The sequence below is a fragment of the Ailuropoda melanoleuca genome, chromosome 10 (genome assembly GCF_002007445.2).
Source record: "Ailuropoda melanoleuca isolate Jingjing chromosome 10, ASM200744v2, whole genome shotgun sequence".
Classification (NCBI taxonomy): Eukaryota; Metazoa; Chordata; class Mammalia; order Carnivora; family Ursidae; genus Ailuropoda; species Ailuropoda melanoleuca.
In genome coordinates this window covers 5,855,602-5,870,597 of record NC_048227.1, presented here as the reverse complement: position 1 = coordinate 5,870,597, position 14,996 = coordinate 5,855,602, and the positions used below count along the sequence as shown (strand labels likewise).

Sequence of the window (14,996 nt, the reverse complement as noted above, 5' to 3'; positions counted from 1 at the left end):
CAGTACTGGTTATGCATTGTTTCAGAAAATTGATCTTATTATAATAATTTCCCCAAACATCCCATTGTTGAACGTTTTTAGTCTCTAGTCATTTATTAAAATATGTAACATTGGAATAAGCATTCAGGAACATACCTTTTTGTTCTGATTAAAATGACCTACGATAAATTCCCCAAAGTGTGATGCAAAATATTGTTATTTTTATGAATATCTTGTTTTCTTGACTTGATTTCAAGCTTCTTGACAATCAGAAGCAAGTCTTTGAAACTACTGTAGCAGAAAGACCCTAGGGAAGTCCCCTCCCTATAGGTGTGGGCAGGACCTGTGGCTTGCTTCTAACCAATGGAATGCTGGGAAGGTGATTAGATGTACATGATTAGTGGACAAGATTACATTACATGAATCTTACAGCTGCTAGGAAATTCTACTACCAACAACCTGAAGGAGCTTGGAAGTGGATTTTTCCCTGGTCAAGCCTCTGATGAGAACTCATCCCTGGCTGACACACTGATTACCCCTTGCAAGACCCTAAGCAAGGGTCCCAGATAAGCCATGCCTGGACTGCTGACCCACAAAAACTGTGAGATAATAAATGTGCTTTGGTTAAGTTGCTAAGTTTGCAGTGTTTGTTACATAGCAATAGAAAACAAATGTGTCCCCTAACATCCAGAATACTGCCTTATAATGAAAAGCTCAGTGATTTTGTGATGATTTTGACAATCTAAAATCTCACTCCTTATTCCATATGATCACCTCTGATTAAACATATAATGTTTTGTAAGAATTCCTGAGGTGCTTAAGCATGAGGCACTTTAAAAAATCAATAGACCCATACTCTCTAAAAAACAGGGGACCGTCTCCTGCTTTTATACTTCTACTCTACTCCTGTAGCCGCATCTTTCATTTCAATATGGAAACTGTAAAAATGGTCACAGCTTCAAAGTATTTTAGATGATATAAGCTTTTAACTCTTTTTATTTACTTTTGTTTTTTATTCTCTTATTTTAAAATTTTAGGGTTTTTTATTTAATTTTTTAAAATTTTAATTCCTTCTGAAGGCTTTAAAGGCAAAGGGAGAGAATCAAGCATCTGTCCTGTTTTTTCCATACTAACTATACCTCCAGGTAGCCGAACAGTAGATGAAGGAAGGGAAGTGTCTCTCATAAATGTGATCAGCTAACAGAGAGGAAATGACAGATTTAGACCACTACCTGCAGCCACTACTAAATGAATGGATATGGCCACTGATCAGACCGTTGCTCACATCACAGAAGGATGACTAGACACCATGTGCCTCCTTGAAGAAAGAACTTCCTAACTCCCTAACTTCAACTAGCAATGTACAGGAAATATGGGGACAGAAAAATATGTAAAACACCATGGGCGTGCAATCAGTAAAATCCAGGTTCTAGAAAACACTACAGGACAAACAACCTGATTTCTCAGTTTTCTTCACAAATAAATTACAAAGTTAAAGGGAAGAAAGGGAACCTATAAACAAAAGACTTAAGAGATAGATCAACTCATCACAACCGTGTGCACCTTACTAAGGTCCCCATCAAAACTAGTGTATCAGTTATTACAGAAAAGAAGAGACCTTCTCTTTTAGAGACGCAAACTGAAATAGGAAACGATACACTGTCTGGGATGTTCTTCCAAGCTGGAGGAAGAGGAGGAAAGTGAGTTGAGAACAAGGTTGGCTGTGAGGTGGTCACTGCTAAATCTGGGTGATGGTGGGTATACAGGGGCTCACTACATTCTTCGCCTTTTTTATGTTATCTGTTTAAAACTGTCCATAGTAAAATGTTTTTTAAAGAGAGTGATCACTTTTAAAACAAAAAAAGAAACTCACAGAAACAAACACTAGAACTCTGATATCTCTTTGATGTTAACCATTACTCTTTTTCTCTGTAGTACTGACTGGTCTTTTCTTCTAGAAAACTTCAGAAGATTTTTTTTTTTCTGTAGTTACTATCTTTCTGAGAAACTATGTTTGATCCTTGGTCTTCTGCCACAGAGTTATATTTAGGTTTTTCCAACTAGTTTTTTCAGATCTAAAAAAAACCCGTCATTTGAGCAACTGGATGAAAACAGGCCCAAGTTCAAAGAATTCCAAAAGAGAAGCAGAAGAAAAAAGAACGTAACTATGTATTTCAGTTTTTTGTATTTCTTTGGTCTTTCACCTTAGCCCTTTCTCACTTAAAAGTATTTCCTAACGTTAAAACTCCAACTTCAAGTATGAATGTTCTTATTTTTAGGCCATAAGGCCACTGGCAAAGGAATGTAAAGAAACTAGGCCAAACCTAATAGAAATAAGGTCATGGGAAAGCAATAGCAACAAAAATAGAAATTATAAATGATGTCTTTTGTGCCAGCTCAGTAACATAGTCAGTTGGCTCCTGACGCTCACTAGCATCACGTACAAATCACCAGTAAAAACAAGAAGGGACAGTCATGAGTTTTTGTTGCGGAATACAATGGAAAGGGTGCAGAAGGTCAAAACATGCTGTTTTTCTCTGGTTGGAGGGAAGGATATCTTTAAGCTAATCAGTATGTTGGAGGACCAGAGACAAAATTCCAGGGTCACAATTAAAAAAAAAATCATTATCAGTCACTCTGCAGCCCAATTAAGAGCAAATGTCATTGTGAAGAGAGGGAAAATCCAAGACTCTCAAATTTGTAATTGAAAAGTTATGCAGAGTAAGTTCTGACGTGCTTGACCAAACTGTTCAAAGCAAGAGGCTGAATCAACCCTGCCAGAAAACAGATAAAGTTATAGCGGTAAGGAACAAGAAATTCTTTCTGAACACAGCAGTACGTGAATATGATCTTTTAAAAACAGCCAGATGTCACTTCACAAAAAAGCAATTCATTCTCTGGAAATTTGGTATCAGGACTTGGTTCACTGAATTCTTTTTTTTTTTTTTTTTTAAGATTTTATTTATTTATTTAACACAGAGAGAGACAGCCAGCGAGAGAGGAAACACACGCAGGGGGAGTGGGAGAGGAAGAAGCAGGCTCCCAGCGGAGGAGCCACGTGGGGCTTGATCCCAGGACTCCGGGATCACGCCCCGAGCCAAAGGCAGACGCTTAACGACTGAGCCACCCAGGCGCCCCTGGTTCACCGAATTCTGAAAAACATTAGAGAAATTCTCTGTTTTTATCTTACTGCTCCTCCTCCCTTATTTGACACCTGCTTAATGAAATCCAGCACTGCTCTGCTCGCCACCTTTATCCATCTATTCACTGATAGTTTTTGTCAAAGATGAAGGCTAATGTATACTCAGGGAATGGCCTCAGAGCCAATGCTTTAACATCCTGTCTTCGACGAATCAACAAGAAAAAGATAAAAACTCAATGGAAAAACGGTCAGGAGTAATGTCTGAAAAAGAAACCCAGGATGGCTAATAAACATCAGAAAATATGCTCAACCTTTTTATTTTTTTTTTTTTATTTTTTTTTTTTAAGATTTTATTTATTCATTCGACAGAGATAGAGACAGCCAGCGAGAGAGGGAACACAAGCAGGGGGAGTGGGAGAGGAAGAAGCAGGCCCACAGCGGAGGAGCCTGATGTGGGGCTCGATCCCGCAACGCCGGGATCACGCCCTGAGCCGAAGGCAGACGCCCAACCGCTGTGCCACCCAGGCGCCCCTCAACCTTTTTATTAATCAGGAAAATGCAACTTCTGGAGACACAACCTTTTACTCATCTGATCGTAGCAAGTACGTGTGGGATGGGGGAAGATAAGCACTCCCATACTGGGGGCCTGGGATGGAGGTGGTGTGACCAGGCCTAGCACAGCTGAGCACGGGCACACCCCAGTGGTACAACAGGTCTGCCACAAACACACACTGCCGCATGTACAAAGACAGCTGCACAGGGATGCTCCACTTAGCACTTCACTATCAGGAAAAACTGCAAACCCCCTAAACATCCTTCAGAGGAGAGAAGAGGTATGAATTGTTAAACAGGGTTAAAAAGAATAAACTTGACCAACACAGAGCTCAGGAACGACGTGAAATGCAAAAAGCAAGCTGGAGATGCACAACATGATGCCATTTATGTAGCAAACAGACCAGCCCGAAGTACTGAAGATTGCTTACGCATGTGTATGGGTACATACAAGTATTAAGTGAACTGGGACAACGTCATCCCAAATCACAGACTGCTTCTGGGGGATGGGAACAGGACTGGCAGTGGGAGGAGACTGTACTATTATCTTGAATAATACTCCTTATTATTAAACTCTGTTTCCTCAGTGTTCTGGCACCGTTGTTCATTCTAGGTGGTGGCGATGTGGGTGTTTGTTACATTACTCTTTGTCCTCTTCAATATTTTGGAATGTCTTCCTCGCCTCACAAACAACATACAGAAAGATTTTGGAAGACACCGAGTCCCCTCAGCACTTGGGAACACAGTCTGGCTTATGTTTTCCCACAGCTGACGCGCTACATGTCTAGTTTTCACTTTCTCATCTTGTCACTTCATCCAAGCTCTTCACTCGTCAGAGGAGGATCAGGGCTTCCCATCGGCTAGTGGAGTACTGTGGACCAGCTGGGCTAAAAGAAGCACTTGAAAACTGAGATCACTATGATGATTATTTTCTCGAGTTTTCTGAAGGAAACTCAGTAAATGCTGCCCAACTTTAAATATGGTAGACTTACTTTATGAGGCTCTTTTTTTAATGGACAAGTGCTCGATTTTCAAGTATCATACTAAGCTCACGGCTGTCTTCCTTTACCTGTGATGTGTCCGTTGTGCTCCTTGAGTTCATGAGCTTTCACCCACTGGCTCCCGTTCTTCTTATAGATGTGGACTTCGTGATTATTGGGGCTAAGAGCAATCTCTGGAGGAAAAAAGTCAACAGTTAACACCTAAACCTGAAATTGTCACCAAAAAAGAGATGTTACAGTTGGATTTTTTTATTTTTATTTTTATTTATTTTTTTTTTTTAAAGATTTTATTTATTTATGTGACAGAGAGACAGCCAGCGAGAGAGGGAACACAGCAGGGGGAGTGGGAGAGGAAGAAGCAGGCTCCCAGCGGAGGAGCCTGATGTGGGACTCGATCCCGGAACGCCGGGATCATGCCCTGAGCCGAAGGCAGACGCTTAACGACTGCGCTACCCAGGCGCCCCGGATTTTTTTTTTAGAAGATTTTATTTATTTATTTATTTGTTAGAGAGAGACAAAGGGGGAGAGGGAGAGAGACAAAGGGGGAGAGGGAGAGAGACAGTGTGCAAGCACAAGCGGGGGGGGGGCAGCAGGCAGAGGGAGAAGCAGGCTCCCGACTGAGCAAGGCGTCCCTGTTTTGTTTTTTTAAAAAAGATTTTATTTATTTAAGTAATCTCTACACCCAACATGGGGCTTGATCTCACGACCCCAAGATCAAGAGTTGCATGCTCCACCAAATGAGCCGGCAAGGCATCCCAACAGTTGTTTTTTTTAAAAATAGATTCAAGGAAGGAGTAAGAAATCTGTTTTAAAAAAATGGTTCCCAAGATCCACACCTGAAAAATTCCTTTTATTATTTTTACCTCTGCCTGGATCCCTTATTTTAAAATGTTCTGTAGAAAAACTGAATTTAAAAATTCATTTTAGGGTACCTGGGTGGCTGAGTTGGTTAAGCGTCTACCTTCAGTTTGGGGCATGATCCCAGAGTCCTGGGATTGACTCCTGCATCATGCTCCCTGCTCAGCAAGGAATCTGCCTCTCCCTCTATCCCTCCTCCCTGCTCAGGATCTCTCTCTCTCTCTCAAATAAATGNATGCTCCCTGCTCAGCAAGGAATCTGCCTCTCCCTCTATCCCTCCTCCCTGCTCAGGATCTCTCTCTCTCTCAAATAAATGAATAAAATATTTTTTTTTTTTTAAAGATTTTATTTATTTATTTGACAGNATAAATAAAATCTTTAAAAAAATAAATAAAAATTCATTTTATTAGAGCCATATATAACTTATGTAAAGATTCTAGCCAGTAAGAATTAAACAATGTTATCAAACTTTGCTGATATAACTTTAGCCCATACTAAAGATACTGACATTTTAGTTTACCTGTCCAACATTATTAGCAATAAACATTTACTTTCTGTTAGAATTTCTGAAACACTGAAAATAGCTCATACATTCTCATTACTGCTATCATGCACCCAAGTTGAAACTATCGATTTATCAAAAAAAAAACTTGATTCTGCTCATAAAATACATCAAAGCTTTCCTTTACAATAAAGCCAATATGAATCACAAAATAAAATTGATTTCAAGAGAAATCTCTTAGACTAATTTGAAATATTAAGAATATACATGTATATGATAATTTCTTTTGAATTTATATTGATTTTTCCCCCTTTCTAATTCATTAAAAAAAAAAAACGAAAACACTGATTTCTTTTTCTTTTAAAGATTTTATTTGAGAGAGAGAGCGTGAGAGAAAGAGAGCGCGTGCATGAGCCGGGGGTGGGGGCAGAAGGAGAGGGAGAAGCAGACTCTCCGGTGAGCAGAGAGCCCGATGCGGGAGTCAATCCCAGGACCTTGGGATCATGACCTGAGCCGAAGGCAGACGCTTAACCATCTGAGCCACTGAGACACCCAAAACACTGATTTCCTAAAATTAAAATTAGGATCTATGATGCAGACTTTAGATCATTTACTATTTCCCCCCTTCTATTGTATTAGCTTTCCTTTCCCTCTTAGGAAAGTTATGTCTGTTTTACACATTAAACTGTGGAAACAGATAAATATCTAGCTCTAAAATCCTAAGACTTTAAGTACTTTCTCAAAACCAGTTGTTTTTTTTTAAAGATTTTATTTATTTATTCGACAGAGATAGAGACAGCCAGCGAGAGAGGGAACACAAGCAGGGGGAGTGGGGGAGGAAGCAGGCTCATAGCAGAAGAGCCTGACGTGGGGCTCGATCCCATAACGCTGGGATCGCGCCCTGAGCTGAAGGCAGATGCTTAACCGCTGTGCCACCCAGGCGCCCCTCTCAAAACCAGTTTTATATATTTCTCTACATTTCTAAGATGCTTCAAAAGCCAAATCTAAAGTTAAAAAATGCTATAAATTTCAAATTATAATAACAAAAATATGTCTTAACATATTAAGTTTATCAAGCAGTTTAAATGAAAACAATGATAACTTTCTACTAAAAATAACTGGAAATACTCCCAAAACCCATTTTTACATGGGAAAGTAGAGACAGAGGACATAGGAAACTCAGCTATGAAACTGTGAGATGATCACAAAATATGAGCTCTAGATTCACCATCCTGTCATGTTACATATTAGATTGAAAGCAATCTCTATTAAAATCTCAGCTGGCTTCTTTGCAGAAATTAACAAGCTGATCCTTAAAAATTCATATGGAAATACAAGGGACCTAGAAGAGCCAGAAGAATCTTTTTTTTTTTTTTAAGATTTTATTTATTTATTTGACAGAGAGAAAGACAGCCAGCGAGAGAGGGAACACAAACAAGGGGAGTGGGAGAGGAAGAAGCAGGCTTCCAGCAGAGGAGCCCGATATGGGGCTCGATCCCAGCACCCTGGGATCAAGCCCTGAGCTGAAGGCAGATGCTTAACGACTGAGCCACCCAGGTGCCCCAAGCCAGAAGAATCTTGAGAAAGAAGTGCAAAGTTGGAACTCACACTTTTCAATTTCAAAAACTTACTACAAAACTACAGTAACCAAGACAATGTGGTCCTGACATTAGGATAGACATAAAGATCAACGAAACAGAATTGAGAGTCCAATAAACCTTCACATTTACAGTCAACTGATTACTGACAAGGGTACCAAGAGAGTTCAGTAAGGAGAGAACAGTCTTCAACAAATGGTGTTGGGACAAATGGAGAGCCATATGCAAAAGGATGAAGTTGGGCCCCCTACCTCACACCTTATACAAAAATTAATTTGAAATGGATTCAGGATGTAAATATAAGAGCTTAAACTGTAAGATTCTTAGAAGAAAACATAGGTGTACATCTTTGTGGCCTTGAATTAAAAAGTTTCTTAGATACAAAAGCAAATGCATAGCAACAAAAGAAAAAATAAACTGGACTTTTTCAAAACTAAAAACTTTCATGCTTCAGAGGACACGATCAAGAAAGTGAAAAGACAACCCACAGAATGGGAGATTTTGCAAATTATATATTGCGTAAGGGACCTGTATCCAGAGTATATAAAAGAACTCTTACCACTCAACAATAAACAACCCAATTTTAAAAATAGCCAAAGGATCTGAATAGCCACTTTTCCAAAGAAGATATACAAATAGCCAAAAAACATGTGAAAAGATGCTCAACATCATTAGTCATCAACAGGGAAATGCAAATCAAAACTACAATGAGATACTACTTTATACCTATTAGGATATAGTGGGTAGAGGGATATAACAAAAAAGACAGACAATAACAAGTGTTGATAAGGACACAGGGAAACTGGAACCCTTTTACACTACTAGTGAGAATGAATAAACCGATGAAAATATGGTATGTCTAGGGGGCGCCTGGGTGGCTCAGTAGGTCGGGCATCTGGCTCTTGATTTTGGCTCAGGTCATGATCTTGGGGTTGTGAGATCGAGCCCCGCATTGGGCTCTGTATTCAGCAGGGAGTCTGCTTGAAGATTCTCTCCCTCTGCCCGTCTCCCCACTTGCACATGTGCATGCTCTCTCTCTCTCTAGGATAAATAGACAAATCTTAAAAAAAATATATGGTATGTCTATAAAATATTATCCAGCCATAAAAGAGAATAAAGTACCTACACATGGTACAAAATGGATAAACCTTGAAAGCATTATGGTCAGTGAAAGAAGCTAGATGCAAAGAGCCACATATTGTATGATTCCACTTATACAAAATGTCCAGAGTGTGCAAATCCATGCAGACAGAGTGGATTAGTAGTTGCTTAAGACTGGCAGTTTTGAGCAAAACTGGGAATAACTGCTAATGGGTACAGAGTTTCTTTCTGTAGTGACAGAAAATATTCTGAAACTAGATAGTGGTATTATTACATAACTGTGAATATACTAAAAACTGCTGACATTATCTTTTAAAAGGATGAATTTTACGTGACTTATATCTCAGTAAGGCTTTATTTTTCTTTTTAAAAAAATATTTTATCGGAGAGAGAGAAAGCAAGGGACAGAGCATGAGTGGAGGGCAAGGGGCAAAGGAAGACGCTCAGCAGGGAGCCTGATGCGGGGTTCCAATCCAGGATCCTGGGATCATGACCAGAGCCAAAAGCAGATGCTTAACCGACTGGGCCACCCAGGCACCCCAATAAAGCTTTATTTTAAAGAAGACAGTGAATATAATTTAATTTTTAAAAATGACTCAGGGGCACACTACTACATTTCTGTCTCTGTTTTTAGGGGTTTTTTTGGCCTCCCTCTTACATACTCTGTCATTTTGTTTGTTGTACTGTGCCTACTTCTAAGAGTCTTTTCCATCCTTTTCCAGTTGGTTGGAGCTAGAAAACTAGAAACTCAAGCTTATTACAAATAATATAGTAAATATTAGCTAATACTGCTCTTAGCACATCGGGAGTAAACTATACGTCTCTGTAATAGCTTAATTCTAGGTCCTGGTATTCTGACTAAATATTGGATGACTGTGACATTACTATACAATCATTGCAGACACTGGGCTCTTAATGCAATGAAAGATGCCTCTGATATAAACCATTCTCCGCTGGTACCATAGAAAAAGATACAGACACGGAGCCAGAAGACTTAGATGCTAGCAATGGCCCTAACATTAACCACTGGAAAGTCCTTCCACTGGAAACTCTAGGCCTTGGTTTCTCTTATCTATAAACCAAACAACTGAGCTAGTTTCCTTCCGAATCCATGTCCATGCCCTTTTCACATGTGACACAAATATGTGATCCCTAAAAAACTGCTTACATATAAATACACCAAAGGCACCAAAATAAAGTAGTAAAATTAATAGCATACTTACGGGTACGATCCCTGTTCCAGGCATGACAGGTGATTGGCTCTAGTAAAAACTGATGCAGGGACATTATTCTTAGTGTTTTCAAAGGATAGAAAGCTGTAATAAGCAACAGAAAAAAGCATTTAAAACGGCAGGCAACACATATTTAAGTTGTCTGGGGATCCCAAAATGTTTGGGGATAAATAAAACATTATTGTCCCATTAAAAGATCAATCTCAATGTCAAAACTTCATCACTTAAATACAACAACCACTGAAACAGCCAATGTATACTTTACTCTGTCAAGGGTCATCAAGGGACTCTAAAACCATGGTTAAAGATTGCTGGGGTACAGGATATTCACACAATCTCAAATTATCATCCCACAGATTACTTACTAATTTCAAAGAGAGAAAAATGAGCCTTAACAACCAAAAAATCTGGCAGTCACCACCTTAACCAAGGGATCAAACTTACTATTGAAAAGACTGGAACAATCTAATCTGATGGGCTTCCTGATGAAAGGAAACAGGAAGTACACATGACTTAAAAACAGTGACCACTGAATTTATCATCCAGACCAGAAAATTTTTAAGAAAGCAAAAAGGGGCATTATTAATTATGTTGTGACAACAGATCACCGGACTATCCTGGAGAAACCTGGTAATACGGCCAACCCATCTATCAAGTATTTCTGCCAAACATATCTGCTCTAAATCTAATCAAGACCCAGACCTACTTTCCAGTTTAGAGGAACTACAGGGGAGTGGAATTAGTCAAATGACACAAAGGGGAAATAAACAGTTCAAACCAGAATATACTGCATCCTATAAAACAATTGGCCTGGACTATTCATAAAAGGCAATGGGTGTGAGGCAGACTATTCTAGATTAAAAGAGCAATGAAAATAAAATTCAAAACTTGATTGTAATCTATATCGTTAAAATAGCCATTAAAGACATATTTTGTACAATAAGGAAAATATGAATTTGTACTACATATTACATAACCATATGGAGTTATTTTCAATGTCTTCACTCTGTTTGCCATTAGATAGGAGTATGTTCTAACCCTTAAGACATAAAGACAGTGAAGTGTTTAGGGATGAAGTGTCATGATGTCTTCTGTAATTTATTTTCAATAGTTCAGGACAACAAGTAGATATACAAAGAGCAAATGTGGCAAAATGTTAACAACTGGTAAATCTACACAAAGAGTATACTACAGAGGTGTTTGTTACGTTGCTCTTTAAACTTTTTACTGAAAATGAAAAGCAGGAATCTGTGATACATCATTAAATTAAAAATCAAATAAAATTCTCTATTATCATAGATACTCAAATCTAGATCCACCATAGAGGCAACCATTACCTGAAATGAGAGACTGAATTTCAAAAAGCGCCCAGATCCTCCTCCCCTTTATCATTTCTAAGAGGCACTCACACAACGCTCTGAAATTTCAATACACTTGAGTACAAGTCTTAAACCTAGGGTGGAGACTGAAATGTAAGATAGGAATTCTGATGTAAATAGGAAATGAATGGAAAGGACAGCAGAAGATTATGAAGTGAACAATCAAAGTTCAGCAGACAAAGCAGAAATCAGTGGAAAGCAGAAGAAATGTCTCTGTTAATTGTTGTAAAGAAATCCAAAGGTCAAAAGAGATTCAGCGCACCCTTAAATAAAATATATGATACCTTGAACTGGCAGAGAAATGTCAGTGTTTCATATTCTATTCTACAGTGAAGATATTTAGGTCACTGGTTTTTTACTCTTACATGTTCTAGAAAGCAAACTGCAACTCACAAGTAAAGAAAAAGCCTCTAACTGAAAATTTAAAAAGAACAAAACTGTTTTAAATGAATTCAAATGAGGATGCTTAATATGTTTTTAACAAACTTCCAGATGCTCACTGCATGATTCTCTTTTATATCTGGTATCAGATGCTTACCCATCACAACAGGTTTTACTCATATTACTCAAAATAACATACCGTGTCACAAATGTCTCCTTAATTAAAAGCAATTTAGTTCAAAAGCCATATCTTATAGGCTCATTTGTTAATTAAAACAAAACTGGCCTACAAATAATTCAGTGTGACTATCTACATGCAATAAAAGCACATATTTCATGTATAGTTAAAAAAGAACAGTTGCAAAGACTTTCTCATTCTTTAACTCAGTTTTTTTTTTAAAGACTTATTTTATTTTTAAGTAATTTCTACACCCAAAGTGTGGCTTGAATTTACAATCCCGAGACCAAGTATTACATGCTCCACTGACTGAGCCTGCCACATATTCCTCAACTCAGTTTTTTAAGTGAAGTAGCAAAGCTTTCGAAAGAGGTAAACATTTACATAATGGCATAATTACTCCTAAAATTGCATTTCTAAATTTGTTATATCATTCAAGTTCCATATTTGGACATACACTCAGACCTGTACTTCATTTATAATCATGTGGGTATTTTAAGTTTGTAGAGTAAGACAACATTCATGTTTGTCAAATTTATAAGGCACCCAGTAAACACGGTCTGTATTCATCAAACTCTGAGTGCAGGAGAGTAACAGCTTGAATTCTGTACCAAGAAAAAGATACCTTCTGTCATAGCATGATAATTCTAATTTTAAACTGTGATTAATATTTAAGTGAAACCTGAAAACCTTTGTCTTAATGAGAGTAGACAGGAGAAAAAGGGACAGACAAAAAAGGTGGTTACATGAAATCTGACAAGCTTCTATTGATAAGCTTTTACTGTACAGCACTGAGAGAAAAAACAACTTACAACGATTTACAGTATGATTCCAGGCACTCCCCCTACAACCCAATTCCTTCTTTTACCTATCACTTTGAGTACAGTCATTCTGATGTTTGGTTGCCACGGACTCTGGAGCCAAGTGGATCTGGGTTTGAATCCTGCCTTGGTCACATACTGGCTATGAGACCCAGGGCAAGTCACCTAACATCTCTAAATCTCATTTAAAAAAAAAATATGTAAAATGGTCACGTCACTGACATCCCAAAGCTGTAGCTATGAGAATTAAACGAGATAACATGCGAAAACATGTAGTACAAAGCCTAGCCCAAAAGAGATGAATTAGTTCCCTTTCCTCCTTTGACCCAAGGCTTTTGAACCATCTCTAGAAGCACACACTGGTTATTATCCTCTGAAATTGGAAATATCTACATATATTTTGAATTCTTGGCCCTGAAGCCTGAAAGTATTTGTACAGTGAGGATTTCAGTTATCTGTTTAGGGTCAGTTTCCAACTCCGTGATTCATCCAGTTTCTAATTGCTCTCATTACCCAACCCAGCAATCCCAGGTACTCCAACAAGGGCACCACACCCTCCACAACGTTCGGAGACCAGGTTTCAATGCCAGGCACCAGCCTCACCAGGAGATCATTTTTAAACCTCTTTATGCAGAATTTGTTTCAGCATACGATTAGTTAACTAGATCAAAATACCACCACTCTTCCTCCATGCAAATGTTTTATTTTTCCAAGATAATCCACTCCTTTAACTGTGATAAGTAGATGAATTAACCTTGGAAGGTTTCAGAATACTCTGTGGTAGGAAGCAGCCAGTTACAGCCACTCCCTAACCTGGCAGAAACACCCCCCAGACTGATACCCTCTCCTTTTCCCTTAGATATCTGAAAAACCCAGGTCCCACCTGAAACCAAAAGGTGAAATAAAATTGATTTAAAAAAGAAAAGAGCAGAACTAGGATTACTTCAGTAATTTAGGCAAGGAGTTGAAGTGGATAAAAGTGGTTAGTTAGCATTTCCTTCAAGTTCTAGAGCTGCAGTGAGAACAGATGGCTTTCTGATCAAAGATTCTAAGCTACAATTTATTAAGTGTCTACCATGTTCCCAGCAGTGTAGTTAAGTACAGGGATAGGGCCAGAAACATAAATGCATCTGACACTTTCCTGGTTCTCAAGCCTGGGCGGAGGTGCGGGGGTTAGGAAAGGAAGGGAAGATAGGTATGCACAGAATGCCCAGAACAGTGGGAACAGCTAATATTTATTAAGCACCTACTCTGGGCCAGGTACTAATCTAGGCACTTAACGCAAAACAGCTCACTTGATTAAAAAAAAAAAAAAAGCCCTAAGGTTCTTCCTACTATAGACGAGGAAACGGGGACTCAGAGAAGCAATCTTCCCAACGAAGTGGTAGTGCCGGGACTGGAATATGGGCCGTCCTACTGGAGGGGCTGGAACGTGAAAGGGGCTACATAAAAGGCTCCACGGAGCGAGTAGGGGCGGGTTTGTGCAATACAGACTTAAGAGAAGGCGGCACTCGAGCTGAGGAAGCTTAAAGAACTCGGGGGGAGGGTCTTTCTTGAGTTCGGGAGCCCCCCCCCCCCCCGCGCAAGAGCTGAAAGATTGAGGGCTGCCCTAGACAGGAGCGGGACATTCCAGAGTCGCCCACCGCGCGCAGTACCTATTCTAGCCGCTAAAGAAAGGAATGTTCCGTCGTGAAGCTCGACTAGCGGGAAGGTCACCTAATTTACAATTTTACAGATTTTGACAAATGCCCATCATAGAAGAGCGAAGCAGGGCTACGGAAACGCAGGTGAAGGAGCCGCTAATTCTGGCATTGAGGGAAGCGCGGAGCTGGAAAATATCGAGAGAAGCGATCTGTGTGCGTATGGGAACCCCAGGGGCTCGGCGGGCCCCACGGAGAATGGGGATCCCCCGCCCCCTCCGGAGGCCGGACCAGGAGACCCGGCCCGCCCCTCAGCCCCTGGGCCCCGCGGCCTAAGCCCCCGCCTCACCGCCCCCGCGGGTTCAAGCCCGGTGCGAGGCCGGGCCAGTGGAGGCCGACAGGGCCAGGAGCTCGCCCTGTTGTCCCTTACCTGGGATCGGGGTAGGGCGGACCGGCTCGGAGCGGAGAATTCGCGGACTCTGGTCAGTCGACGCGAACAAGCTCCGGCGGGCGCGGGCGGAGGACCGAGGCCCAGAGGGAGCGGCTGACAGATCCCGGAAATGGCTACGGCGCCTGCGCGGGGCAGCCGCGCGGCGCTGTGCGCACGCGCTTAGCTTGGGCGCGCGGCCGGG

At 40.2% G+C, this 14,996-nt stretch overlaps 1 protein-coding gene across 1 annotated transcript in view; it reads right to left on the bottom strand.

Moving 5' to 3' along the window:
- The window catches only part of ARPC1A (actin related protein 2/3 complex subunit 1A), a 28,875-nt gene extending 13,937 nt beyond the window's left edge, over window positions 1-14,938 (bottom strand). Inside the window, exons 1-3 of the mRNA XM_002924195.4 lie at window positions 14,795-14,938; window positions 9,957-10,049; window positions 4,743-4,847 (exon numbers count right to left, since the gene is read on the bottom strand). Coding sequence (XP_002924241.1) covers window positions 4,743-4,847; window positions 9,957-10,020 — 169 coding nt within the window. The 5' untranslated portion in view covers window positions 10,021-10,049; window positions 14,795-14,938. The remainder of the gene's footprint in view (window positions 1-4,742; window positions 4,848-9,956; window positions 10,050-14,794) is intronic.
- Window positions 14,939-14,996: the final 58 nt, after the last annotated feature.